Below are 26,959 nucleotides of genomic sequence, written 5' to 3'. Positions count from 1 at the left end.
GATTATCGTGACACCGTGACGATAAGCAACTAATAGTGAGAGCTTTTAGATGCAGCTGCTGTCGAGGAAAAGACTACGCAGGAGAGATGTGAAACCGGCCACTGGTCCTCATGTAACTGCTGCCAACATTTACACTCCAGATCAGGGCAGACAAGAAGGACAACGCTGTCCTGTGTGTACATAAATCTCACATCGTGAGGAGAGAGCACGCACATGGCCCTGCTCCGGGACTTACAGTAACTTACTCGAGCAAATGTAGTCTGACCTCAGCAGTGAGAAAAAGAATAACACACTTGCATATTATGCAAGGGATTTGATTCCTACCCAGTTTTTTTTTTTTTAATGAAACCACTAATAATGCCTTGGTTTGAGACAGAATTTATATATCAACACCTAATATTACCTTAATTCTTTTCCATAGCAGTTACTTTCTTTCACTATTGAATCCACAGGCAAACTCTAGGGAATCTCTCTAAGTTGATGAAAGCGATATCACCACAGTTTTCCATCTTCCACTCCATTAGTGATTTAGGGGTAGTTATGCAACAAAAATATTCACCTAATTCCCAACACACTCCCGTAGAGAGATGGCAAAGACCAAATCCGAGCAGTTGGCTGTGTTTGGTCACCAGCTTAGGTATACAAGTTTAGATGTGGCGTAAAGAGAGAGATTGGGAGAGTACATTTATCAAAGAAAATGAAGGTTTTTCAAAATCCACACCCCACATAAGTCCAGGTCTGACCATCCTTGCAAATTTATCACATTCATGAGTGAGAGGAAAGGTCCTCTTTTGAAACTAGTGTTTCATTGAAACTCATTCCCAACTATTCATTACATATTTTCTATCAACTCTTTTATGCCACAGTGGTGGAAAAAAGCTTTAGGACCGAGACCTGAAGTCCTTGAAAGCCTAAAATATCTGATCCTATAAGAAAGTTTTTTATTTGCCCCGATAGCTAATTTCACATTGTATTCACCAACTTTTCTTTAAAAATGTAATACAGAAAGTAATCCAGTCAAAAAATGGGCAGAAGAGCTAAAAAGAAACTTCTCTGAAGAGGAAATGCAAACGGCCAACAGGCATGTGAAAAAATGTTCAACATCACTTGTAATCAGGGAAATGCAAATCAAAACTACCATGAGATACCATCTCACACCAGTAAGAATGTCACATATTTAAAAAACTAGCAACAACAAATGTTGGCGAGGTTGTGGAGAAAAAGGAACTCTCCTGCACTGCTGGTGGGAGTGCAAACTGGTCCAACCACTGTGGAGAGCTGTGTGGAGATTTCTGGACCTACTAAACATAGAGCTTCCATAGGATCCAGCAATTCCACTCCGAGGTATTTACCCAAAGGACACAGAAACATCAATTCCAAAGAGCACCTGCACCCCTATGTTTATAGCAGCACTATTTAAAATAGCCAAGCTTTGGAAACAGCCCAAATGCCCAAAAACAGATGACTGGATCAAGATGTGGTACATATACACCATGGAATATTACTCAGCATTCAAAAAAGATAAACACATGCAGTTTGCAGCAACATGGATGGCGCTGGAAGGGATCATGCTCGGCGAAATAAGCCAGAAAGAAAAAGAAAAATACCAGATGGTCTCACTCATAGCAGGAATCTAGAAAACTTAAATAAGGGACCAGGAAAAAGAATAACTATAAGAAAGTGAAAATCAAAATCAACAAACAACTATGAACCAGAGACACTCTATGGGGGTTGGGGGGCAGGGGAGGGATTGGGGTCAAAATAAGGGGGTTGCAATTGTATGGGGAATATAAAAATAAAATTTATAATTTAAAAAAATAAATAAAAATGTAATATAGGGCCTCCCCTGGTGGCGCAGGTGGTTGAGCGCCACGCTGTGAAGCTGTCCACAGCCTCTGCATGCACCAGTTCGATCCCAGCTGACCGGTAAGGGTCCCACATGGCGCAGCAGACCTCTCCTGCCTTGCCTGCTGCTCCCCTCAGCCGTGTATTTCATCAGTCTGCCTGTTCTGTTCCCCTCTCTGTCTCTGGTGAATCCTCTCACTCTCCCGCGTATCTGGCCTGTATCCCGATTCTTGTATAAAATAAATAAATCTTTAAAAAAATAGAAGTGTAATATATTATAATAACTATAAAATCATATATGTTATGTATCGCCATCCATCCATCCATCCATCCATCCATCCATCCATCCATCCACAGGTCCAACAGAGAACAAGATATGAAAGGGACTTGGTGACAGCTCACACCTGCCTCTCACTGACTTACTGTTCTTCATCAACTAAAATGATACAATTTAGTTGATATTATTTTGAAGATTCAGAAAGAGTTATGTAGTTTCCTTAGCAGTGTAAATGATTCTGATAAAGTTGCCCAAGCAAAATTTTTTAAAGAAAAATTCCCAAACCTTGTGTTTACTAATTCTCCGAGGATGATTTCCAAGAAATGTGACAGTGCTGGACACCTGTAATTTTCATCAAGCAAGGAAAGAGTCCCTCCAAATTATGGGATTGGGAGGAAAGTGGAGGCAAGTGAAATACCTCCTAGGATCTGCGTCAAACTAGGGTGAAAGAAAATTGAGAAAAGAACTTCAGAGTCTGTCCAGGCTAGAGATTCTCTCCAAGCAGGAACCAAGTTTCAAGTCCTTTGCAGGACAATGTCCCATTTTCCCATTCTTAATGTATTGTATTAATTTATATTTTATTACATCCTATCATATTGTAAATAAAATTCCTAATTTATATTATTTTCTCAGTTGGATGGCCTATATTTTCAAGTAGGTTTTTCAAGCAAGTTTTATACGTGACATTTTCTGAGCTCCTGCATCAAGGGGTGTGCCACCCACACTGGCTTCATTCATAAAACTTTCATAACCTCACTGTAGATAATAAAGTGGGGTCACAGCCTTTTCCTCGTAAAAATCAGTAGGTGTTATTCCACTGGCTTCTGCAGAAAAGTGGAAAGCTAGTCTGATTTTAGCATGCAAAAGAAAAAAACAAAACCGCATATATTTCCATTGTTTTCCTTCGAGCTTTTGTATTAATCATTCTTCCCCGAGAATATTTAGAATCAGTTGGTTGTCCCTAGTGCTCTGCCCCACACATCAAGCATCGCTCATCATTTTGAACTTTTTTCTCCTTTGTTTAGCATCTGAGAAGAGCTTATCATGTTTGTCTTCCCCATTACTGATATGATTTCTCAGTGTCAAATCTGTCCTTTTCTGCCAGCCCTGTGGATTTAATTTGGTGGCTGCATTTTAAAATTTCATTATCCTCTCCATTATTCTTTCCTTCTTGGCATTTTCCCTAGAGGATGATGGTTCTTTCTCACAGTTTTCTGATTCTGTTTCATAATAACGGTATCTTTTTACACTCTACTCAGAAGGCTAGACAATTTTCCTACAAATTTTTCCTATTTCCCTTTTAAGTCCTCAGGATGATTTTTTTTCTCCTTTTCTTAATAAAATTTTAAGGACTCATTGTTGAACTGCTTTAATACATTCTGGTAATGGGAGATTTCCAAAGAAAGGGTGTTGAAGAAAGCAAAAGGCACATGCAGAGGCTGGTTCTCACAGTGCCAAGCTCAGAATCTATCTGGTTTTATAGAATTTGGGTTTCATGGGATTCACATGGGATTTTCTTCTCTGAACAATTCTCAAAGTATACAGATAACAGTTCCTAGTTCGATCCCTAGCAAGGGGCCTTAACTTTATATTTGGAGAGGCTGTTCCTTTGTCTTCACCAAAATTGCCCCCAGCCCCTACTGTGAAGGCACAGGCAAGACAGATGCAGAGAAAGGCAAGAGATTGGGGTGAGGAACGGGACTTTCGTGAACTAAACCATAATGAAACCTACATATGGAGGCAATGCCAAGTGGAAGTCAGTGGATTAGTGGCCGCTTTCCCCTAATTCCCTACTCATTTCCCTCCCCTGGAGTTTGCTGTCAGTGAGTGGACAGAGACAGTACAGGGAGGTGATGGTGGTGTGGACAACTTGGCATTAGCAAACGTGCATGAGGACAGCTTCTCAGCCTTTGATATGTTTCCAATCTGATGATAAAAGACTAGGGCAGCAGTGGGGGTCTCATATCCCCATTCTTACTACTTCACTGTAACTTTAGATGAAATAGCATGAATAGCAAGAAAGATTTGTAAACCCCCTATGTTAGCCCCAATAGTCATTTTGTCCCTTATAGCATGTTATATTACTAATCCAGCACTATGCTAATAAATCAATGTTTCATGAAAGTTACGATTTTCTGTTTCCTTATGGATATTTTGGTAGGAATCTAGGGCTGGCTAAGTAGATGCAGCTTTCAGGGGTCATTTTATAGACACCACCATTTTAGTGGTGTTTCCACTAATGCTTGTCTATTGTGAGTCTCTTGTTCTCAGCCCCGGTAAGGGTGGGGAGCAGCACTTTCTCCAACCTTGTGAAATCAGGGGACACCTACGAGGAGTAGCGCTTGGTGTCCAATGTCTAGAAAACAACAAGATCGAGGATTCTAATTCCTTTATGATTTTGCAGACCCTCTGGTCCACACACATGCCTGCTTAGCCTTCCTAGGAACCTGTTTTGCCAGCACTTCCCCTTAGTACCAGCTCTGGGTGGAGATCATTATCAAAAGCCCAGGTCAGATTAACTTGATTTACAATAATTCAGTCTTGCATGTGGCTCTTCTGTGACAGCTGAACATGTGACAGGTTGGTCTGTTAGCTGTGGCCTGATTATCCCCACTCTGCAGTCGTCAGCTGCCCACTGTCCGGTGTCCCTTTCAATCTCTCTTTCTCTAGATTCAAATTGGATTCTTATCATCCAGGTTACTCTCTGTCCCTCAAAGCTGTGTTCTGTTTTCAATTTTCTTTTTTCCTCATTTGCATACTTAGTATTTACAGAGTCACTGCTACACTGATGACTACTGTCAACAGCCAGGTGTCACCTGCCTCGTCCACAGTGTGCTGACGGGGTTAGATCAATAACAGCATTTCTGGGGACTGTCAAGTCCACCAAAGGACACAATATAATTAAGTAACTTGGTGTACTAATGTGAGCATAAGACAGAAACCCAAATTTTGCACATTTAACATTCTGCTATATATTTGAGCAATTACAAATGTTAGCTATTAAAAAAATATGCTAATTTTCTGAGATTTAGGACCTTAATGGTCCTTAATGGTATTTAGCATAATGTAGTATTCAGCATTTTTAAAGTCACTAAAGGTTTATAAGGCAGAGAAACAAATTGATTAGTCAGGACCCAGGAATGTTCTTATCAACCAATCAGCTCTCAAATTCTAATGTCTTATGCCAACAGATTAAATTTTGTTGTATGATAATACTGTCCACCCATATAGCCGACTTCATCCATCACCTCAAAGAGTTTTATAGATCCACAGATACAACTGAAAGCTTTGTTATGGATGAATAGTCCAAAGATTAGTCAAATAGGAATTTTGTACAGAAATGGTAGCTGTAAGCAGATGAAGTAAAGACAAAAGAATTATTAGCAAGGTCAAAGCTCAAGTTTCTGGCTGGACACCCTTTATACAATAGAGACATAATGCAAGCCACAAGCAAGAGTCACATGTGTCATTTTAAACTTTCTAATTATCATATTTGAAAGTGTTTTAAAAGCAGGTGAAATTAACTTTATGAACAAATTTATTAAACCAAATAAATCCAAAATGTTAACATTTTATTATGAAAAGTTTTTTTTTTCTTGTTTAGTGTTTAGAAAAAATTAGAATTCAAAATGTAGTGTGCCTTTCACACTTACAAATCATCTCTGAGTGGATAAGTCACATTTCAAGTGATTAATTGCCAACCAGGGCTAATGGCTGCCCTACTGCATGGTTTAGGTCTAGATGTTTATGTCAGCATCATACCTTAAGAAAAAAAAATGCTTTCTAGAAAAAACAAACACTGTGAGAGATAATCATCAATTATCTTCTCTTACCTACACAAATCTTCTTTTATGTGAAGCGAGATCAATTCCTTGGGAATATGGAAGGAGAGGATGCTTTCTGACATCTGCTCCCTGATCCGCATCCACTTGTTGTCGGACGTGGGAAATCTATACAGCTTACACACTGGGTTCTTCAACACTGGGAAGGAAGGGAAAAATAAAAGACTAGTACTTGAATGATAGAAAATACGCACATAGATCAATAACTAACAAAATCTTGCATCAAGGTATTATTCTAATTATTGGTTTGAAAAGTTTTTTTTTTATCATGATCAACTAGTATATTTGAATTTCCAGGACTTTTCTTCTTAAATATTATTTTTTCAGAAGCTTCTGGGACAGTCTTTTTAAAATTAAAACATGATACCTTAAATGCCAACTCATAAATGTGGTAGCTCTGTTTCTCTAATTCCTTTCTCTTCTAGAAATTTTCTGAAAGAAAACTATATAAATATAAAGTAATAATAAATAAAGAAGTATGTATAAATATAAATAAAATACATGTATTTCTATATAACACACTTGGAAATAATATATTTTTTGGGTTTTTTTTTCCAATCTCGGTCAATTTTATCCACTTACATAGCAGGTGACAGCTGATGTTATTTCAGAGGTTCTAAATGGCCCTACTACTGAAAATGATTTATTTCTTAAATGGACAAAAAAAAAAAGAGGATGGTTCATTCCTTGGCTTAAGTTCTATCACAATTCAAATATTATGCATATTTTAGTGCCAGTGAGTCAATAACCCATTTTCCTGAAACCACATTATGAGAAGCAAGGCAGGGAGACTATGGATAAACTGTGTAAACAGGATAGGTGAGCAGTGAGAGGAGAGAAGTAACCAGGTAATATCATCAAGAATTTTAATAGATTTAAGGGAAAAGCACAGGATCAGGTATTGAGATAATAGTTGACATATTTTTGTGTATTGAGGTTCTCCCACCACATTGGCAAGTCATATATTTCAGAGCAGAATGCTATTCCCATCAGCACTGGATATTGACTACCTTTGTTACACTCACATGCCAAAGCTTGATGAGCAGAAAAGTACCAGGTCAATCACTAGGCAAGTATCTATGATGATTTGACTCCAATTTACCAATAAAGGTGATTAAAAGCAGAAGTTGCAATTGAAATGGATGGAAGGCTTTAAATAATGCCCAGCATGATATGTGACCAGGTCTCCTCAATGTAAAGGGTAAAATAACTATTCAAAAATTTAGGGTTCTAGAAGTGTATCTCTCTCACTACTTGGGTAAACATACAACATCTTTCTGAAGATTAAAATGAGAACCTATTTACTTATTCCTCTATGATCTTGCATTCTTAGAGGTACAGTCTGGAAACTATCATTATTAGAATTGACACCATATTGGAAACCTTGCTTTCAAATATTCCATTTTTCGATGACCAGATTTAAACCTCCCAGGATTTCCTACTCTACCCCCACAGGGAACTAGCCAGAGTGCTCACTTTTTAAAAGAACCGATAGAAGCCAGAAGATTGTAGACTATTTCTAGTTTATTGAGAGATGGCCTTTAAAATCTAGAGTTGTATTTTCAAAGAAATTATATATTTAGCATAAATGTGATCATTAAGTTTTATAAATTAGATTATATCACAGATTCGTATTTAAAGTTAATTACATTTATTTTACATGAAATATAGTTAGTCAATTAAATAAACTGTGAGGTTTCATTCAATTTTAGAGTAACAATGTTTCAGGATGTAAGAATCTTACTACAATCTCTGTTATCATGTCTCTCTACAGTTTGAGAAGAAAATAAAAGCATATACTGAATTTAATATAGTGTCAGTCAGATTAAGCAATTTATAGGAGCTCATCAATTCTAATACAACTAACATGATCAGGAATATAAGTGCATTCTTTTATAGTAAAGACAAAAATTTCAGTCTCTAAAATGTTCAAATTTACTCTTAGTAACTGAAATAATCAATTACTTAGTGTGTCTGTGTTCATGTACTGCTACTTAACTTCTGCATTTATTTTTTCAAGATTACACAGAATCTTTACATTTCCAAAAAAATTGTCAAAAGTCTTTGGATTAGGGGCCTCCATTGTGGCACAAGGGGTTAAATCTCAGCACTATGAAGCTATAGGCAGCCAATGCAGTTTGAGTTCAACCCCCAACCAGGGAGCTAACCCACATGGTGCAGCTCCCCTCAGCAGCATATTTCAGTCAATCCCCCTGCTCTGCTCCCCACTCTGTCTCTGGTGAATCCTCTCACCCTCCTGCACCTCTGGCCCATACTCCAGCTCTTGTATGCATAAATAAATAAAATAAAATTTTTAAAAGGTCTTGGGTTTTTCTTGCTTTTTACAAAACAGTAATTATGTTTTATAAAATTTATATTTTGAATTATGTTACAGAGTATACAACTCTTCATTTTCTCTTTGGATCCCAAAATAAATCCTTCTACTTTAGTTTAATGTTATCATTTTAAGGTACTTCAATGTGTTCTAAATATAAGTCTTTGTTGAAAGAGCTTGAGCGGTTTGATTAATGAGTTAGGGAACACTCCTCTGACCACCTGGTACCTATCATCCAAGGTCTTTGTGTGGAAGCTGCTGTTTTTAAGGAAAACACTCAAGGCAGATCATTTAAAAATCAGATAACTTGATCAGCCAAAAACTTGCCAATCATCTTTATCTAACTCGTAATAGGGTCTGATCATTTGAAACTCATAGTTCTCCAAACATGAGTTGAATATAGACTAAATTCTATTTATTTATCAGGCTCTCAATGTGGATATAGTGGGATCTATTTCAAACAATGAAACAATGTTCTTATGAACACTATTTATGTATAAAGCAAAGTCACTTATCATGATTCCTAAAATACCATATTATGGAGTCTGATTTAAAAAATGAAAAAAAAATAGGGCTTGACTTTTAAAGCTCATGTAAATCTGTTGCACTAGTTACAAGAAAAAGAAAAAAAGAATAGATAAGATGATCTCAACCAGAAATTCTTGCTGGGTTGATAGTGGGCAAATTTGTCATCCTCCTGGGGCTATGAGCAATAGGCTCATTGAACAATGGGCCCCAAATGATGAGTGTTCTGTCAATTTTTTAAGTGCATCTCCTATTATTGTGGCGAGATAGCCTCAACAATTCTCCACAGTTCCAGCCGTGTAAGTGATTTTCACTTTCAGCTCCTGTTCTCACTGGTGCCAAGTGCTACTTCAAATAGAAGGTGCATTTCTGAATAAGCAATAGGCTCCAGCCCAAAACAATAACTATGTAACATCTATTATAGGTTCCTTTTAAAAAACGTCTTATGTCCTCATCTTTTATTTTCACTGTTTTTGCCAAAAAAACAATTGCTAAAAATATCATATGATAGATTCTACCAAATGGAAAGCAACAGAGATATTTTGGATCACATTCTGGTCTTCTGGCGACTTAATAAGGGTAAAGCACTCAGCTGCTATTGATACTGTCCCCCGGGGGCTGTCCCCAAAGGGGAACACTGGAGAAGAAAGTAAATGATAGATTTTTTTTCTTCCAAAGTTGCAGCAAAACTCAAATTTCTGTATTGTTTCTCCTCGACTCTGTAACAGGATCTTTTTAACTAGGTAACGTGTCACCTGGCTTTCCGTGGGACTCAGTCATGGTGAAAGCCGAGCTGCTCCAATTCTGAATTATCTAAAGCAAAGATGACAAGGAAATGTCCCACAAAGCCAACAACTGACAACACATAAAACAGAGGGCCGCTCCTGCAACGTGGGGCCGGGAAGATAATTCAGAGAGAAAGCATGGGATGAATTTCTCTTCTCTGTCTGTGTTAGGGAAGTCAGTGGATTGGATGAGGAATTTTATAAATTTAGACTCAGGGTAGAGGGGATCATCAAAAAGCTCAAATCACATTGTCCTTACTATATTTCTCCAGAGGAAACCCATCTGCGATTATGTTCACACGCTTTTTTCTTTCAGGAGGTGGTAGGTCACATATTTAAAAGGAATCTGACTTTATTGGCTTCAAGCTTTACAAAATCATTATTTTAATGTACTGCAGATTCTTGTAGAGAATCTATTTATTGTGTAGCTTTTAATTATGCAGTTTTTTAATAGTTTAATTATTCAGCAGAATGTACATACATTGCCTATTCTCCAAATGGTGCATTACACTTACTAAAGATAAGTCTGTGTAATCCAATTAGATGCTGACACTCCCTCATTTGTACTTGAAAATATTTTAGATTTATATACATCTTAAATGTAGGTTGGCTCTTTTTAAGATTGGATGAGAACTGAAGAACCCTAAATAGTAATCACTAAAACACTATTGTAAGCATGACTATAGAAAAGAGGATAAAAATACAGAAGAGGCAGTCAGAAAATACAGCAGAGAGATCTTTTCAAAAATAATAAAGATGAGGCTTTCTAGTCCTCCAAGTTCAACAGTCACATCCCTAAGACAAAATGGGGAAGGAAGGTCGGAGGGGTGGATTTGGTCATGGTGGGGGTCTGGTATTCAGGGCTGTTTTTAATTCTGGCAAAGTGAATACTATTACCATAGTGACCTATTTATTGACCTCTCAACTCAGGGGCTACATGTTCCAGTATGAGTTCAATAGCATGTAGTCAAGGCTGAGGAGGGGAAACTTATCAAGGCAAGCCCATTTTCATCTTCCAGGAGTGAAGGCCCATGAACATGTAATGGGGCAATGATGGTGTGAACATGTGGTGAAGTCCACTGATGTCTTTACCTCCTTAGAGAAGGCTATTATCCTATAACTGTCCCTTTACCTGCCCATGTTCCCCATCAGCACAGGACCTTGATGAAGGGGAAGCCCGAGTTGTCCTCGTTTTAGTTCTCATTTTATTTCCTACACCTTAGATTGGAAATGCATCCACCCCACTGACATAAGCTTAGACCTTGCAACTCAGATGTTTCCCATCATTGTTTTTCCGGGGAGGAGAGCAATTAGGGCACCACAATTAAAGTGAGAGGTATAATTAAAAACCCCACTTCAAGGGCGAGCACCAGCATCTGAATGAAGAAAAAACTACAGCTGAGAGAAAGCTTTCCTCACATTTGTCCACAAAATGTTCACTCTTTGACTAAACCATCTGCTTCCCTTTATTTTTCTTCTAGTTTATCTAATGTGGGTAGCGGAGGAGGTAATCAACTTAAATCAGGAAGACAGTTGAAGCATTTAAAGGTATCTAAGAGAAGATTTCATTGATTACTAGATAGTGAAATTCACTCTTCCATTGAAACTCCTATAAATCTTAAATATATTAGTACATTGCAATGAAAATATATGGAAATTCTAAGAGACCAAGGTTAATGGACTCCATCACATTTGTTAAAACAACAAAAGCAAAGAAATCTGGTGAATAAGTACAAAGGATCAAGGGCCAATGTTATAAACCATAATAGTCTCAAATTTCATATATCAGAATTATAAACACAAGGGCAACGTCTAGCTAAAATGGTGTGGAGAAAATACAAGGGATTATGTCAATATTAAATGATACCATCTGAAATTTGACAAGTAGCAAGTTTAGTACCTCATGGGCAAAAAGAAGAAAAGGGGAAAACTGGGGATTTGCTTTTTGACTGGAATTCATCACGACTCAAAAAGCGAGGAAACAATTTTTAAAATATTCTGAACTATAAATGTGGCCCCATTATTGTGCTCAGGTGTGTGTTTTTGTGAAAGGCAATTCAGATACATGGTGCTATATAAGGCAGAAAAAAATCTAAACGAGAATTTGGTGGTAGGTTTTAAAGAAAATAACATTATTTTATTCCCAAATAGTTAAATTTGAACAACTTTCCATGGAGAGAATAACAATGCAATTTTCTATTCCCTGAAGTATATATAAATAATATAATACAATACACACATCCATTATCAGTGACTTGATAGGCATTTATTGAGTTCTTATTGTATCCTGGCCCTGGATATATGGAAATAAACAAGCAATGGTCCTTCTTAAATAGCTCATCATCTGGCTTCTTTTGCAAACAATGGTAGTGGCCAAGGGGACATTATGCTGGTTGGGTCAGGGCTGACCACGGGCAAGCTGATGGACAAGACAATGATGGCGCTACAATCCCTGTGGCCCAGTGACGTGGCCATCTTGATGTCAATATTTTACTTGGGTCACAACTTAGGGCATCCCATGTTTCCCAAGTCTCTTGTGAGCACCGCGTTCCCTGTGCTTGCTTTCATCTTCTGTTGTTTTGCTCATCACACCCCTGAAGCACACAAAACCTGCTGCTAACGTGCTTTCACACAACTGAACTGCCCAACCAGGCATTTTTCCAGAATGCACGCCCATTGTTAAATGACACGTGATTGTAGATGGCTTGACCCAATCCCGGGGAAAAGATCGAAGATATATAGTGACCTCTGCTGACCTATTTTGAGACAAAGTGGGTTATCTTGTGAGCAAGAAGTACAAACACCAGTGAATTCTCCACGTAGGAGGGGGGCTGATGGCAGCGAGGAAGCCCCTCATCTTTAGCTAAGTCCAACTTAAGGATATTAAAGCTGCCGGATAAGCCCTCTGTGAATGTGAAGGACAAGTACATGTGTTAATGCACAGCATGGGAGTGGTATTTAAGGAATATAAAGAGTAATTTCATGACTCAAAACGTATGGAACTCAACCAAGGAAGATGCTGCATCAGATCTAATGCTTGCTGACAGGGGAAATGCACTCAAAATCTGCAGATAATAGGAAACTGTGAGAGGGGCTATTAGCTCTTCAGAAGTGGCAGATGATATAAAGGTTCATGAGCAGAAGTAGTTTGCAGCTTTATGCTTTTACAAGGAAGAAGGAGAGAATTACAGCATCCAGAGAGAACTGTCTTCCTGACAAAACTTTTAAAAGGGCTATCATGGCTGGGGCCTTATTTATATTAAAGATAAATAGGTCTGAGGAAGACTACTGTCAACAATGAGATGATATGTGACTCTGTGTGAAATGGATCGAAATGAACACTTCTATGAAATATTTCATTAAAAGAATGGAAAAGAGCAAAAGCTAAATAATATTGCTATCTCTCAACTTTAAACCTTTGAGCACTAAAAATGAAGTTAAAGATCATCCACGCCAATTTCATCATTTAAAAGAAATAGCGTCCAGAGAGGCTGCCCCTGTTTGAGGGTCACCTGCTGGCATATCTCAGAGATGACCCCAGTTCTTCTGACAGCTTGTCCTGTGATCTTGTAATAATGGCACAAAAGCCTTTTACCATCCCGCTATGGACAAGGTGCCCAGCGGCTGCACCTAAGCAGGACACAGGCCATCCTGACCCTCTGCACTGCTCTGTGCTCAAAATTATCAGGTTCTTGGAAAGCCCATGACACATTTTTGCTTGAAAAACAGAAAAAAAATGTTATGACTTTTCTGACAACCCAATAGATTTCTTACTCCAACCTCTTCAGTAACAAATACTTTCCTGACAGCCATTTTGCTTAAATGCATAAGCAAACAATGGAAGAGGTAAATCTATACTGTTTTAAAAACTTTATTCTATGAGTTACAAACTTAGAAACTCAAATTACATAAGACCTTCATATTTGTAAGATATACTGTATCTCCTAGTGTGCCCTGTTTCAGAGACTATAAAATCCAACAGCTGAAAGGAATTTGTTTTCCCACAGATGTAAGCTACTTCTCTATCCTGTGTAATTGTAACTCCTCATTCTTTCTATGCTGTCCTCAATTCTCAACATGTACACTCGATGTGCAAGATGAAGAGGGCAAGAAAAAGGTGAGACCTTAGAGGAAAGCACTTTTCTTTTTAGTCTTACAATAGATAAGTGAATTTCCTGAATTATAAATGCAACCTCGAGATATAAATAGAAGAGTGAAGAGCTGGTGTGAGATCTGACATTCTCTTCCTCACTCAGTAAGTACTGCATAACTCACTTGAGCTGGCGAGTTCCGTCTAATACATAAGTACAAAGACTTCAGAGGATCTCAATAGCACCCTTTTGGCCTACAGATTGAAAAAAAAAAAAAAAAACCCATGCAAGAATATAATGGATTCATTGCAGAGTTGCTGAGTTTAGATAGATAGATATATAAATAGAAGACATAGTACACGTGGACTATATCATACATAATAGCTCCACCTACAAAAGGCAGTTTTGTATTTTAAACAGGAACATTTCATATAGCTGTAAACAAGCTTTTTGTCAAGACTTTATAACATTTGACTCTCATTTAGTCTTATTTTCCCCTAATATAAGAATGTTCAGGGCCTCCCTGGTGGCGCAAGGGATTAAGACACAACCTATGGAGCTGCATGCAGCCTCTGCAGTACGAATTTGATCCCCAGCCAGAGAGCTACCCCCATGGCACAGCAGACATCTCCTGTCTCTCCCGCTGCTCCCCTCAGCAGTGTACTTCAGTCAATCTGCCTGTTCTGTTCTCCGCTCTGTCTCTGGTGAATCCTCACGCCCCCCACATCTCTGGTCTGTACCCCAGCACTTGTATGCATAAATAAATCTATCTTAAAAAAAAAAAAAGAAAGAATGTTCAAAGAAAATATTTGTGGCAAATATCCCAGCTTCTGAGTGTCTGGACTAAGAACACTAAAAAAGATCTTTGGAAATAAGTGGAGTATCATCATCAAACTGTCACCTCCATGAAAGAAGAAAAACAATCACCAGTTACCTTTCGCTCCAGTAAGTAAGGGTATTTAAATTGCGGAAAGAGTTGCTTCCATCAATCCCATGCCAGTTGCCTTTGTCAGAGGGCAAGTTACACACCAGGGATAGCACGGCACCCTCGTGATCCGGAAGAGTTAGCACATATTCAAAACTCAGGACTGACAGATTTTATGGCCCAGATACTAGGAGGTGCAGATTTATTTTTCATTATGTTCCCTCTGCCTTTTCTTTCCTTGGAATATTTTCCAAAGGGAAGAATTTTTCCCTTTCTATTTGAAATGTACATTAAACCAATCAGCACTTAAAATGGCATTTGATTTCGTGAGCATAAAAACCTACAGGGTTCACAGTGAGTCACTGAAGATTATCTTGTAATTACAGTATAAATGATTGGGAGATCACCTGATTTATTCAAACTGTATTTAACATGAGTGTCGTGTCCCTCAATTTTATTTCTCAAAATTAAGTTTTAAGATAATCTATTTAATTTACTTAAATAGAATACATTAAAGAACTAAAAGTTTGACAACTGTTTTTTTTTTCTTAATGGAAAATTTGAGACAACCTTGTGAGCATACTTTAGATATTTTAACCACATGAATAACTTATCAGGTGCTTTTATGATACATGATTGACTATGTAATGCACACTACATCCAATATTACAGCCTGCATAAAATAAGAACAGACTGTCATTTGACATCTGTCTATGTCACTGGCATAGACAGAAACAGAGCTGCTCCTCTTTGCTATCATCTTCTTTCAGTATCAGCGGGTGTCTTGTTGTTACATCTGTACATATTAACACAATGGACTGTCTTTCCTTTCTCCATTCCTTTTATCAGTGGCTTTCTGCAGGGAAAATCTACTAATACTTTTGGGATTATGAGTTAGTAAGTTTTTGAAGTCATTAATCTGATTATTATACTATCTATGTCAGAGCTAGAAAAAATACTAAGGCATATGCTATTGTTAACACCAATTTGTTAATTAATGACTATTCAGTAATAGCACAGCTTAGTAACTAAGAGTAAAGGACTTAGGACCAAAACTGGATTTAAATTCTGGACTTTACTCTGTGACTTGCTATAGTAGGTGACCTTGAGCAATTTGCTCTTCTATAAAATGGAGACAATGACAGAATCTTTTGCATAACAAATGTCAGAGGATTTGGTAAAACAAGGCAGGTAAGGTATCTGGCATATTGCCTGTCAGGAAAGCGGTCATTATTTACTTATTATTAGTATTAATGGCTGATAGTTTGCATTATCATTCAAAAGTTAGTTGCATCATTTATATATTTTAACTGTACCCACGTCTCAACTTTAGTCACAAGGTCATCATGTAAGACGTTGTTTGGTGCCTTGATGAAATTAAAATATATGCCTATGAGTGACCCAGTATACGCACAGACACTCAGGAAGATACAAAGGCAAGTTTGAATTTATTCTACTGAATCCATATATACCTATTACCCTAACACCTTGATTTTGGGAGTTCTATAATAGAATATTGAGCTAATTAAGTGCTATCTTCCAATATGCTTGTTTCAGATAACCATGTCTAACAGCTAGAATAGAGTCTATTTGTTTTGCCACAGAGCTAAGGTATTTCTTATGGAACTGTCAAGCTTGTACCCACTGCTGCCAACTCACAATTGCCACTTGGTCTTCTAAGTATTCATAACTGACTCTGAGAATGCTGCCCAGATTCAGTATTGAGTACACAGGAAATGAAAATTTGTTCATATAGGAATGTAACAGATTTTTATCAATTGATTTTATAACTTGCCACTTTGCTGAACTCATTTATTGCTTCAATTACATTGTCAGTGAAGTCTTTCAGGTTTTCTATGTCTATTGTCATGTCATCTGCACATAGAGCTAGTTCTACTTCTTCTCTCCCAGTGTGGATTCCTTTTCTATTTTCTCTGTTGGATAGAAGTGGTAAAAGTGGACATCCTTGACTTGTACCAGATCTTAGTGGAGAAGTTTTCAGTTTTTCACCATTGAGAATGATGTTAGCTGTGGGTTTGTCATATAAGGCCTTTACTATTTTGAGATATGTTCTATGCATCCCCATTTTTGAGCATGTTTCTCATAAATGAATGTTGAATCTCATAAAGTTTATGATCCAGTGAATATCAGGCACAGGACAAGTAAGTTTCCAAATTGAGGTACATACCTGAGTTCAAAAAAGGTAAGTTATCTTTTCCACTCACACTCTCGGGGGCTGTGCATTCACATACTAGGGAACACTAGGAAAGAATGAAATAAAGCATATTTGAATATTACCTCAATTAAAAAAAAGAAAAGACTCAAAATAAGAACTAAGCTCTTTTATTTGCAAGACTGTACATATGGCTTCAAAAAGTTCTGAATAAAACATTTTTGTATACACGATTTTCAGCTTTACCTTTACTATATAGCTTGTTTAACTTGTGATTATTTACTACATTTATATAAGGTATGATTGCATTATGTAATTATACCTTTCAACTCCAGTTAAAGACTGCTTAGGAAAGAAAGGAAAAAGTAGGAAAAGATTATCCTCAACATGCCTGCAACAGGGCCCTGATATAGAAACCTACCCTTGACAAGGTGAATGGTCTATTTTTTCATCTGAGATGATTTTGGATCAATAAAAAGCAGAGTTCTTTCTAGATTTTTAGTAAAGATAACTTTAAATAAAAGATAGAATATGTTGCAGCATCTAATTACACAGGGCAATGTGATTTTATTATCCCCAGCCAAACAATGCAAGGGACCATTTGTAAATAAGCTGATCTCCAACTTATCAATTGCTGGATTGCTTCAGCAATTTATAAATAAGCTGTCCCAGAGGCCATGAATCTACTCATACATGGTTAATAACAGATTAATTTCATAAACCTTTATAGAACCAACACTTCTCTGGACAGACAGAATGAAGAGATGCAGAAGAGGATGTCACCATCCTCAGTTCCTACTGAGTGAGCTGTGCGTGGGAGAGTGAACCCAGACAATCTGCAGGAGCATGGGACTCTCCCTCAACTTCCTATAAAACTAACAGAGGAAGCAAAGCTCTCCTGGCCCACGGGGAATTGACAAGGGATTTGTTTTCACACAGACAGAGGCCAACATCTGTCTCTTCAAAAAATTTCCTTCCATCCTTAACAAATAAATAAACAAATGAGTGAATAAATGAACGGGAAATGGACAGGGGTCTGGTGAAGGAAGAGAGTGGATTTTCAGAGCAAATACATCAAATATAATCAAATAATTGCAAATAAAAACAAAACAAACAGAAAATGTCAGAACATTCTTCAGTTGAGGAATTCTATGGGAAACAGCTCACAAATGCCCCTGAGCCTGGGGGGTGAGTGTGGGGGTGGGGTCAGACCAGCAGGAGGGGCCATCAGAATTGTATGGGCTAGTTCCTGAATGTCCCGGTTCTCTGTCTCCCCTCCACCCTTCCACCCTAGGCATGAACCACTTTGAGAATCATGGCCAGTGAGGTCACAGTGAATGATGGAATCTACATGACCCTCAGGGATTTTGAGAAGGAAGACAAATAATTGAAAATATTGATTTAGATGATACTTTCTCTATTCTAAAGTCCACTCCTTTTTTTTTTTATCATAATATGCATCATATTACTCAGGAAATTTCTCGAATGGAAAACATGCTTTCACAGGTGTTGAAGTACTAGTCTACTGAAATAGTAACTACAAAGAACTCTTAAAATTCAATGTTCTCTAAGTTATTTTCCTGAGTCAGAGGTGATCCCTTCTCAATCCACTACTCTTTCAGAAGCAGTACTCAAATCACTAGAGCCATGTGTAATGATGCTTAGAAATACTTAAAATTATTTATTTCTCCTATTTGCAATATTTTCTTTACTCTTTTCAGTCTACATAGGGCTGTTAAAATAATCTTTCATAAACATTATAGTCATCGGATCAGTATTCTGCTCTAGAATATAGAATGGTAATTTCTTGCCCACTCAAATTTGGTATTCTCAGACGGGTCTTCCAGCCCTTTCATCATTTGTCACTGACACCCCTTCACATAATAACTAGGTACATAGCAGTGGCCATTTCCTTCCTAAAGAGGATTTTCTACTACAGTATAACTTATAGGGATGATTTTAGATTGAAATCATTTGGTGAAGTAGTTGTAACTCATTGAGATTAGGCTACTCTCCTGGGAAACTGCCTCCTTAAGTGGAGGTAGCCCTACCTCTTTATTATCAAAATGACTTTACATTTCCCAACAGTAACCTGTATCATTTCCCCAAATGGATACGCAAATACAACATTCATATATTCCTATCTTCCATCCACACTGGAAGGCAGACATTTAGGACAATTTCAACCTGATTATTATTTTACAATTGTATTGTATTTTAAAGTGCTAGTATTCAGAATGCTCTCAAGGTTTAAATCCCCAGCACATAAACAAACAATAGTAAACATTCACTAAATTAATTAATATTTTCACATTTGAACTGTATTATTTTCTTGAACTGTATCTGGGTGTAGCTTCTGTGACTATTTAAATTCTTTTTGATGCTAAGAAACATATTACTTAATTCTTTAGCTTATTTTATTGAACTATTTTAACAATTGAACCTAGAATCATTTTATACTATGCGAGATGCTACAGAGATTAAAATGATATGGAAGCTGTGCTTAAGGAGGCTCAAACTAAATCGACTATATAATCTCTTCATTGCTGCCATTATGATTGAAATCAGCAGCCTTAGTTACATACCTATGTGGTGGGTGCTTTCAATGTGATGATTTCACATCTGTGCTTGTAAGCAGGAATAACAAGTATCACATGCTTTTTGTGACACAGAGCTCCATAAGCCTACAGAGTTTAAGGAATCCTTTGAAAATATCATTTGATGGTATAGATAGTCAAGAAGAAGAAATATAGGATAGATAAGATTCTTAGAACTTGATTTTGAATATCAACCAATCCTTTGCTCTTGCTCTTCACTCATCCTAGAGTCTGTGTTCCTCTCAGATAGCACATATCTCATTTGATTATATCCTTCACATTTTAGTTCAAATATCACTTTACCAGTAACTCTATCATTGACCTTTCAGCATAAAATGACCACCGTCCAACATTCCTTATTTTTCACTTTGCCTTATATTTCCTATAGCATATAGCACCATCTGATCTACAATATGCTGTTTTCTCTTTTTTTTTTTAAATTGTTTTCTTCCCCTGGAGGCAGCATTTGTGTCTATTTGATTTATTGCTCAATACATAGAACTCCGTAGAAAAACCTGGAACACAGAAGACAGTATTGTTTGATCAATGAATGAAAAACATTCCACACCTGTGAATACCCTATACAGTAAGGAAGGCCAGTCATACCACTTTCCATGGTCTATCTGGGGCAAATAAGGAAACAGAAATTTCAGAGAAGGGCCTTCACAACCCAAAGATACCCTCTTGTCTGCGACCACATCTTAAATCACCACTTCAAAGAATGGGGCCAAAGCAAACCAAGAAGGGCGTAGGTCATGGAAACACAGGGTGGTGAGAGTGGGAGGAGTATCGCTGCTTCATCCACACCAGGACATTGTCACAGCTCTGTAGCTCATGGTGAGGGAGGCATTGTCCTTCCTTTGTAGAACCCATGGCCACTGTGGGCACCAGGGCTGGGCCGCATCCTAATGTAACGTGCACATTTCACAAAGACAAGGCCAGGCAGCAGCAGAGCAGAACCCTGCTCAGCAGAGCCTCCCTGGGACACTCAGCCACTGAGGCCCTGACAGAGGCCAAGTCACTGGGCCCAGAGGTGTGTCCTGCCGCCATTTTCTGCCTCATCTGGTTTTCTCGCCTTTCACCTGATTTGATGATTTGCTTCCTCTTTCTGTCTCCAGTATCATTTTTCTTGACTGCTCAAAGGTTTTCTTGTTTTTCTTTTTAGCATCACCCTCTTTCATAATCCTACACTCTTTTTCACACCTTTATTCCAGTTTACATACACTGACTGACCAGCTGGTATGGCATTTTATGCAAACATTTCCTTCTGAAGAGGCAGTCTCAGATTTTATTTCTTCGAAGTAAAATTGACTTCATTTATTAATTTTTCCCCATGTTAAGTTCTGTTCTAGACATTGGAGAGATAAAGAAGAGGGGAAATAGACAAGGGGGGAGGGAATGGCAAAGGGGGGAGCACACACAGTTACCTGGGGAAATGCCTGAAAGGGAAAGTGAATCATGAAGTACCTGGTCCTGAGTTGGAAATGTACCTGCACCGTTCACAGAATAGCAGGGAAGACAATGTGGCAGATGGAGGTGAGTAAGAATGAGGAGTGGAGGAGGAGATGAAGAAAGTGGCCAACGCCACTGAGACGCTAAGTGAGGTCACTCCTGAGAAGTTAACACCTGCAGGAAGCTGAGAAGCCACTGGAGAAGTGACATGTTCTGAGCTAAATTTTCATAATTGCTCTGCTGAGAATAGACCTTGATGGCAGGGGGAGGGGGAGCAAGCAGGAGGGAATCAGGAGACAGAGGTAAAAATCCAGGTGATGACCTTGGCTTCTAGATTGATGGAAAAAGCAGAATCAACAGGATTTGCTGACCTATTGACTATGAGTCAAAGGTGAGTCCCAGATCCAAAAAATAAATAAATAATTGGGGGGGGGCACAGATAGCAAATATAATATTCCACCTAAAATGCCAGCTTTGTAAAAGGATGATGTTAGCATTTCTTTTGTGAATTGTTCTTTCTGCTTCAGTATGTTTTTTAATACGTCGTCTTCTGTTCCTAGGTGTGTATGCATAAAAGTTTAATGAAAGTCTAATATGGTAAGTGACCCACTGAACAATCTTCTCTTGATGAAAATAATAGGATTTGAGGAAACAATTAAGCAAGTGTATATGAGAGGAAAGAGTCTGGAGTTTCATTTACATATTCCATCCTCTGGAGGTTCCATGGGATTCAAGATTCAAAAGTAGTATTTTATATCAGGGGCCCTGTAATGAACTGAATTGTGTTCCTTTGAATTTCCATGTTGAGGCCCCAACCCCCAGTGTGTCTGTGTGGAGACGGGACTCTCCTGGAGGTAAGGAGGGTGAAATGAGGTCACAGGGTAGCTCAGAGTCCTGAGGGCTGGTTTCCCTACGAGAAGAGGCAGCGATACCAGCGCTGCTTGGCTCCTCTCCGTAGTTGTGAGTGGAAGGAAGGTGACTTGAGGACAGAGGCGCGTCTGCAGGAATGTGCCGTCTGGCACCTGGGTCTGGGACTCACTCACATTCCAGAACTGTGAGAGAACAAATGTTTGTGGTTTAAGTTGGTATTTTGTTATGGCAGCTGCAGCTGATTCCTCCAGGTACCTGTCTTCTGCCACCTTCTATCGACTTTCATACACATGCGTGGGAAGGCACATCCCTCACAGGCCAGGCCTGAGTGCTAAGAGCAGTTCCATTTCTTTCTCCCCATGATGGAGCCAGACAGAGGTGTGTGATTGTAAGGACAACCTCCATTTCAGTGACCTTCTCTTCAGAGGCTTCAATCCATCACTAACTTCCCAGAAAGGCAGGAAGGGAGCAGAAGAGGATCAGGCTTGGGGCAGCAGAAAAGACTCCCCCCAATTCTGGGCAGGAACAGCGTGTGTTTAAAAGGCAGGCAGATTCTTGGATAAAGCATTTTCTGTTAAGTGCGTGATAAACACCATCTCTCATGTAGATGTTGCCTAAGTACCGAAACTGAGACATGTTCCCAGACAAGGGTCGCTGCGTCAGAAACAAGTCACCAGAGGCAAATGCTCATATGGGAAACTCATTTTCCAGAAGAAAACTGCAGGCAGTTTTGAGGGCTTTGCCTCGTGCCTCCATGACATAGGCAAAGGCATTACTGAGACAGGAAATGAGACTAATAGGAAGTTTCTCTTTGAAAACGGAAGTAAAACTCCCGGGTACACACAGAGACACACTGGGGTCTTTCTGCAGAGCTCCGAGGACGCAGCCTCGTCTCCAGCCTCATCTCCCCTCTCTCTGCCATTGCACAAGGCACATAAGATGCCCTCCTTCACGTAAGAGGAAATCCAAATTCAAATAGCATCTCTTCCCAAAGAGGGTTCTGAGAGTGGAGAAGTGTTTACTTTATACAATAGCCCTTCCAGAAACTTCTGAGCATCTCGCTTTGGCAGGATGCAAGTGATCGAGGCTTTGGTTCAAACAGAGAGGAGGCAGGTCAGCGCAGGAGCCAGAGGAAGGAGGAAGGTGGTTCTGAATGGTGCTTCGTTGTTTGCCAGTGCCCCCCTAGCCCCAGGACGCTGCACGCTTGCGGCACTCCAACACCAAAGCTGGCTTCACACTTAGCTTGTGAATAATGAGACTTCATACCCCACAGAGGTGTCGGTGGCTCGGGCATCTGGCAAAGCCGATCATTTCTAATTTAATCTGTGCAGTGAGCTGGCTGAAGCCCTACCTTTTGTCCCTGCACATCTGTTGTGATGTGGTCGGCTTCCCCATCCTCAATCTCCCCCATCTTCACGACACTGACTTCTATGGTGCCAACAACTTTGCCACCATCTGAAGTCCTGCAACCAAAAATAAATGAAATGGAAAGATAAGAATCTTCTGTTTCTGAAAACCACAACATTGCTATTCACTTTATTTGGTTTAATTAAACAGATTTGATTCAAACACATCAAAAGGTGTTAACAGTGTTGGTGTTGTTTTTAATTTCAAAAGAAATTTAACCATGACTTTGTGAGGTGAGCACACAGACTGTCAACAACTACCTCTGAAGGCGAGACCTTCCCAAGGCTCGCAGGGAAGCGTGGGTGTCATAGGCAGTGCCCTGTGTGGCCCCCTCGAAATAGCCCCCCCCACCACCAAAACCTACTGCATGGGATAGCATCCCATCTGTGACAAAACAAAGATGAATAAAATAGAACAGCAGGTAACCATCCCTGTGTTCCTCGAAGACCAGGGCACTGGTGACAAATCCAATGTTGTTACCTTTTAGTTAACACCATTTTTTTGAAGAGACTAGGTAAAGAAGATTCTCTCCCAGCAATCTCTCCCAGCAAACACAAGTCAGGGGACATGCAGGGCAGAAATTAACTATGGAGATCATTTTTAAAAAACACTGATTTTTTTTTTCCAGAAAAAATAACTGACTTAAGGAGATGCAAAGACTCATCCAATGTGACAGTGTCATAAATCCAGATCTGTCTTCTTCAAGTTTGTTGGTCATTGGCCAACTCTACTTAATGATGATAATTTTATTATTAAGATTTCCAGCATCATTTTGTCTTCATCATACCAATTATATAGTAGGCAATAATAATGAGATAAAACACACAACTACTTCCCTTTAACATTCTCTAGTTTCTTTTTCTGGTCAAGAAAATACACAGAGTAATTGTTGCCATCAGGCCATGGAAACACTGACAAGTAATGATATTTTCCCTTGAACCTTAGTATGAAAACAGGTAGCAATCCACCCCCCACAGGTAAGACATGTGATAGTAGCATTTATGGAAACCAAACTGACTAGTAGTAGTTTATGTGACACTTAGTTTTATTCACTTAGTCACGTTCATTTCTGAAATTTGTTTTGACTTTAATCTGAATACCAAGCTGTTTTTCTTTCAACAACTCCTTCTAATTGTCACTATTTTATTACAGGTGGTAGAAGAGAGGAATAGGAAAATTAGGATAAGGAACTTACCAAAATGCTAATTAAAATAATGAACAAACTAGGTGAAGAGGGAAACCCATTGATGTTACTAGATCATGGCAAGTTTTTCTAAAATCAAAAAAGCAGAAATTCAAACATAGCGTTTGAATCATACTTGTAAGGAAACCTAATTAGCAACATTCTGGAGCCAGATGCAGAGCTAATGTTATAATGTCATAAAATAAAGATTACGTAGTACATGGAAAAAGAAAAGTGATTTACTTGTTAGATAGTGTATCAAGATTTCATATTAAATTATGAAATAACATGCTTCTTGGTGATTTTTATATCAGTGGAAATCATAATACGAACTCAATTATTTAAAATTAATATAGAAAACTTAAACATTAGTCACAAAGATGTGTGTACAGATGACAGTATGATTTGTCATTCTGTGAGAAACTATACTAGCTACAGTTCTGGGGTGGTTTTAAATAATTCATGATACCATTTTCTCAGCTGAAAATAATGTAATAACTTGTTATAAGTCATGATGTGACATATCTCTGTAGAATCCTTCAGCACCTGAGAGTTAAAGAACTTAATAAGAACCCTTATTGGACCTACTCATTGTTGTTATTTTCCTAGAGACTTGCAGACTTCTGTTTCCCCCATGCTAATCATCAATTACGTTTAAATATTTCCTTCTCATAGGAATTATTTGAAAATTTTGCGTGAGTCAACTAAAGTACGTTAACTTCTAGAAATGTGGAGCCTATGTCTACCGTTTTAAATGTTTTTTGCTGCACTAATCTAAATAATGCATATAATGATTTCAAACAGAAGACTGACTGATCACACCCCCTCCAGGGCTGGGCAATATGCTCCGGTACATGCCCTGGTGGCTCAAAGTGGTTAAAGGTGTGAACTGAGGAGCCTACGCTCTCAGCTAGCCTCAGGACTTTGCAAGAAACTTAACCACAGGAAACTTCATTTGCAAAGTGGACATAATTGTGCTATAAGGACTCAACTGTGATATGATTTCTGTGCAATGTCTTACACAGGATATGTACTCCTCTCTTCTGCTTTCCTCTTCATGCCAGTGGTGCTAGGTGTCACAGCAGTAGTGATAGCTGTGGTATAAGTAGTGGTATGGTAGAAAGAGTGATAGCAGCAGCAACAGTAACAGAATCATAGTGCCATTAATAACGTTTATTATATTTAATTTCATTCCAGAAATTTTACTCAAATGGACATTCAACACTCTAATAAAAAGATTACAGGATTGCATGGCATGTGCATTTCAACCAGTGACTAAGTGCTTATTAGAGATACAAAGACTTGGTAATTGCAGATGATGTTAGAAGCCTTCCATTCCTGGTAGTGCAAAGAACACTCACTTTCAACAAATTACAATGCAAGTGAACCTTTCAGAAGCATCAAAGTAGATAAATAAGAAATGCATCATGAGAATATGTCTCTGAACTTATGGTTCTATTTCTTCTCTTTGAGAAAGCATCCAGCTATTTTCTCAATATTTTTCATGCCCATTAGGTCTTCTGCTTCTCCTTATCTCCTAAGGACTTCCACCTAGTGTCCAAGTGGAATCAAAGCAGGGAGCTTGCTTAATCCTGTTACTCTAAGAATTCTAGGATCCACTTTCCCCTAAGCTCAGAGTACCTTGGTAAGTACTCTGTAAGTACTTACCAAGTAAGTAAGTCTCTTCATCTGAGATTTGAGGGGGTGAGAATGGGGAATTCAGATTATAAATTAAACAACTAAGTTCAAGACATCCAAAAGTCAGACTCCCCCTGTCAATGAACTGGAACACAGGATGTAAAAGATTCCAGTTTATTCTGTAACAATTTGCCACATGCAGAGTGTGGCTATTCAACACCTCTCTTCTGTCAGGAGTGTTACAAATGAAATAATGATTTCATGATCCCAAAGACTGTTTCAAAGATAATCTCATAGAAATTTAGAAATGCTTAATTATGCTTTCAATCTATTACCCATCAGGTGTGGGAGGGGGCGGGGGAGAGCTTTAACCATTATTCATTGCAAAAATCTACTAAATGTCATCTAAAGGAAATTTATCATAACTGCATAGGAGATATATTGAAGAAAGTTCTGGGCTAGGAATCAAGAAACTCAAGTATTAATTCTAGTGCAACATCTAACTAGCGATGTGATCAATGATAAATCACTTCCATTCTCTGGATCTCAGTTTCCTTGATGAGTAAAACAAAGAGTTGTCTCTAATAGCTATTCCATAATATCAGCACTCAGCTCTAATTCCCCCCAAGGATTCTACCCCAGGCTGGATTCCATCTGTGATTCTATCAGAGACACGATGGGGCCGTAACAGGCTTGTTAGTCTCAGGAAAATTCCTATGTATAGTCCCTCATCCTCACTCCTCACCTTCCTGCCCAACCTCCCCTAAAATTAACCAAACAATTCAAAAGCATGCCAATCCTGGGAGAACTTCACAGTTATATTCAAATAAAAGGACCAGTTTTTCTCATAATAGCCAACAAACACACATATATTATACTGTCACTAGGCCACTGCATTTTGGTATTTTTACAAGGAAACAAATTTGACTGAACCAAGAGACAATAGTAACCGTCTTAGGCTTTTCTAGCAACTTATATGACAAAGACATTAGACTTCAGTAATAAATAAACACC

The 26,959-nt window shown here is 38.5% G+C and overlaps 1 protein-coding gene across 8 annotated transcripts in view; it reads right to left on the bottom strand.

Moving 5' to 3' along the window:
- Positions 1 to 26,959, bottom strand: part of INPP4B (inositol polyphosphate-4-phosphatase type II B) — a 543,252-nt gene that overhangs the window by 136,482 nt on the left and 379,811 nt on the right. For all 8 annotated transcript variants that reach the window (XM_054690015.1, XM_054690016.1, XM_054690014.1 and 5 more), the window contains 3 exons: positions 23,069 to 23,180; positions 16,814 to 16,886; positions 5,956 to 6,103 (listed from right to left, as the gene is read on the bottom strand). In XM_054690015.1, the coding sequence (XP_054545990.1) occupies positions 5,956 to 6,103; positions 16,814 to 16,886; positions 23,069 to 23,180 (333 nt within the window). The remainder of the gene's footprint in view (positions 1 to 5,955; positions 6,104 to 16,813; positions 16,887 to 23,068; positions 23,181 to 26,959) is intronic.

The sequence above is a fragment of the Talpa occidentalis genome, unplaced genomic scaffold (genome assembly GCF_014898055.3).
Source record: "Talpa occidentalis isolate TD23 unplaced genomic scaffold, MPIMG_talOcc4v2.1 talOcc4.8, whole genome shotgun sequence".
Taxonomy (NCBI): domain Eukaryota; kingdom Metazoa; phylum Chordata; class Mammalia; order Eulipotyphla; family Talpidae; genus Talpa; species Talpa occidentalis.
This window is presented reverse-complemented; position numbering and strand designations above follow the sequence as displayed.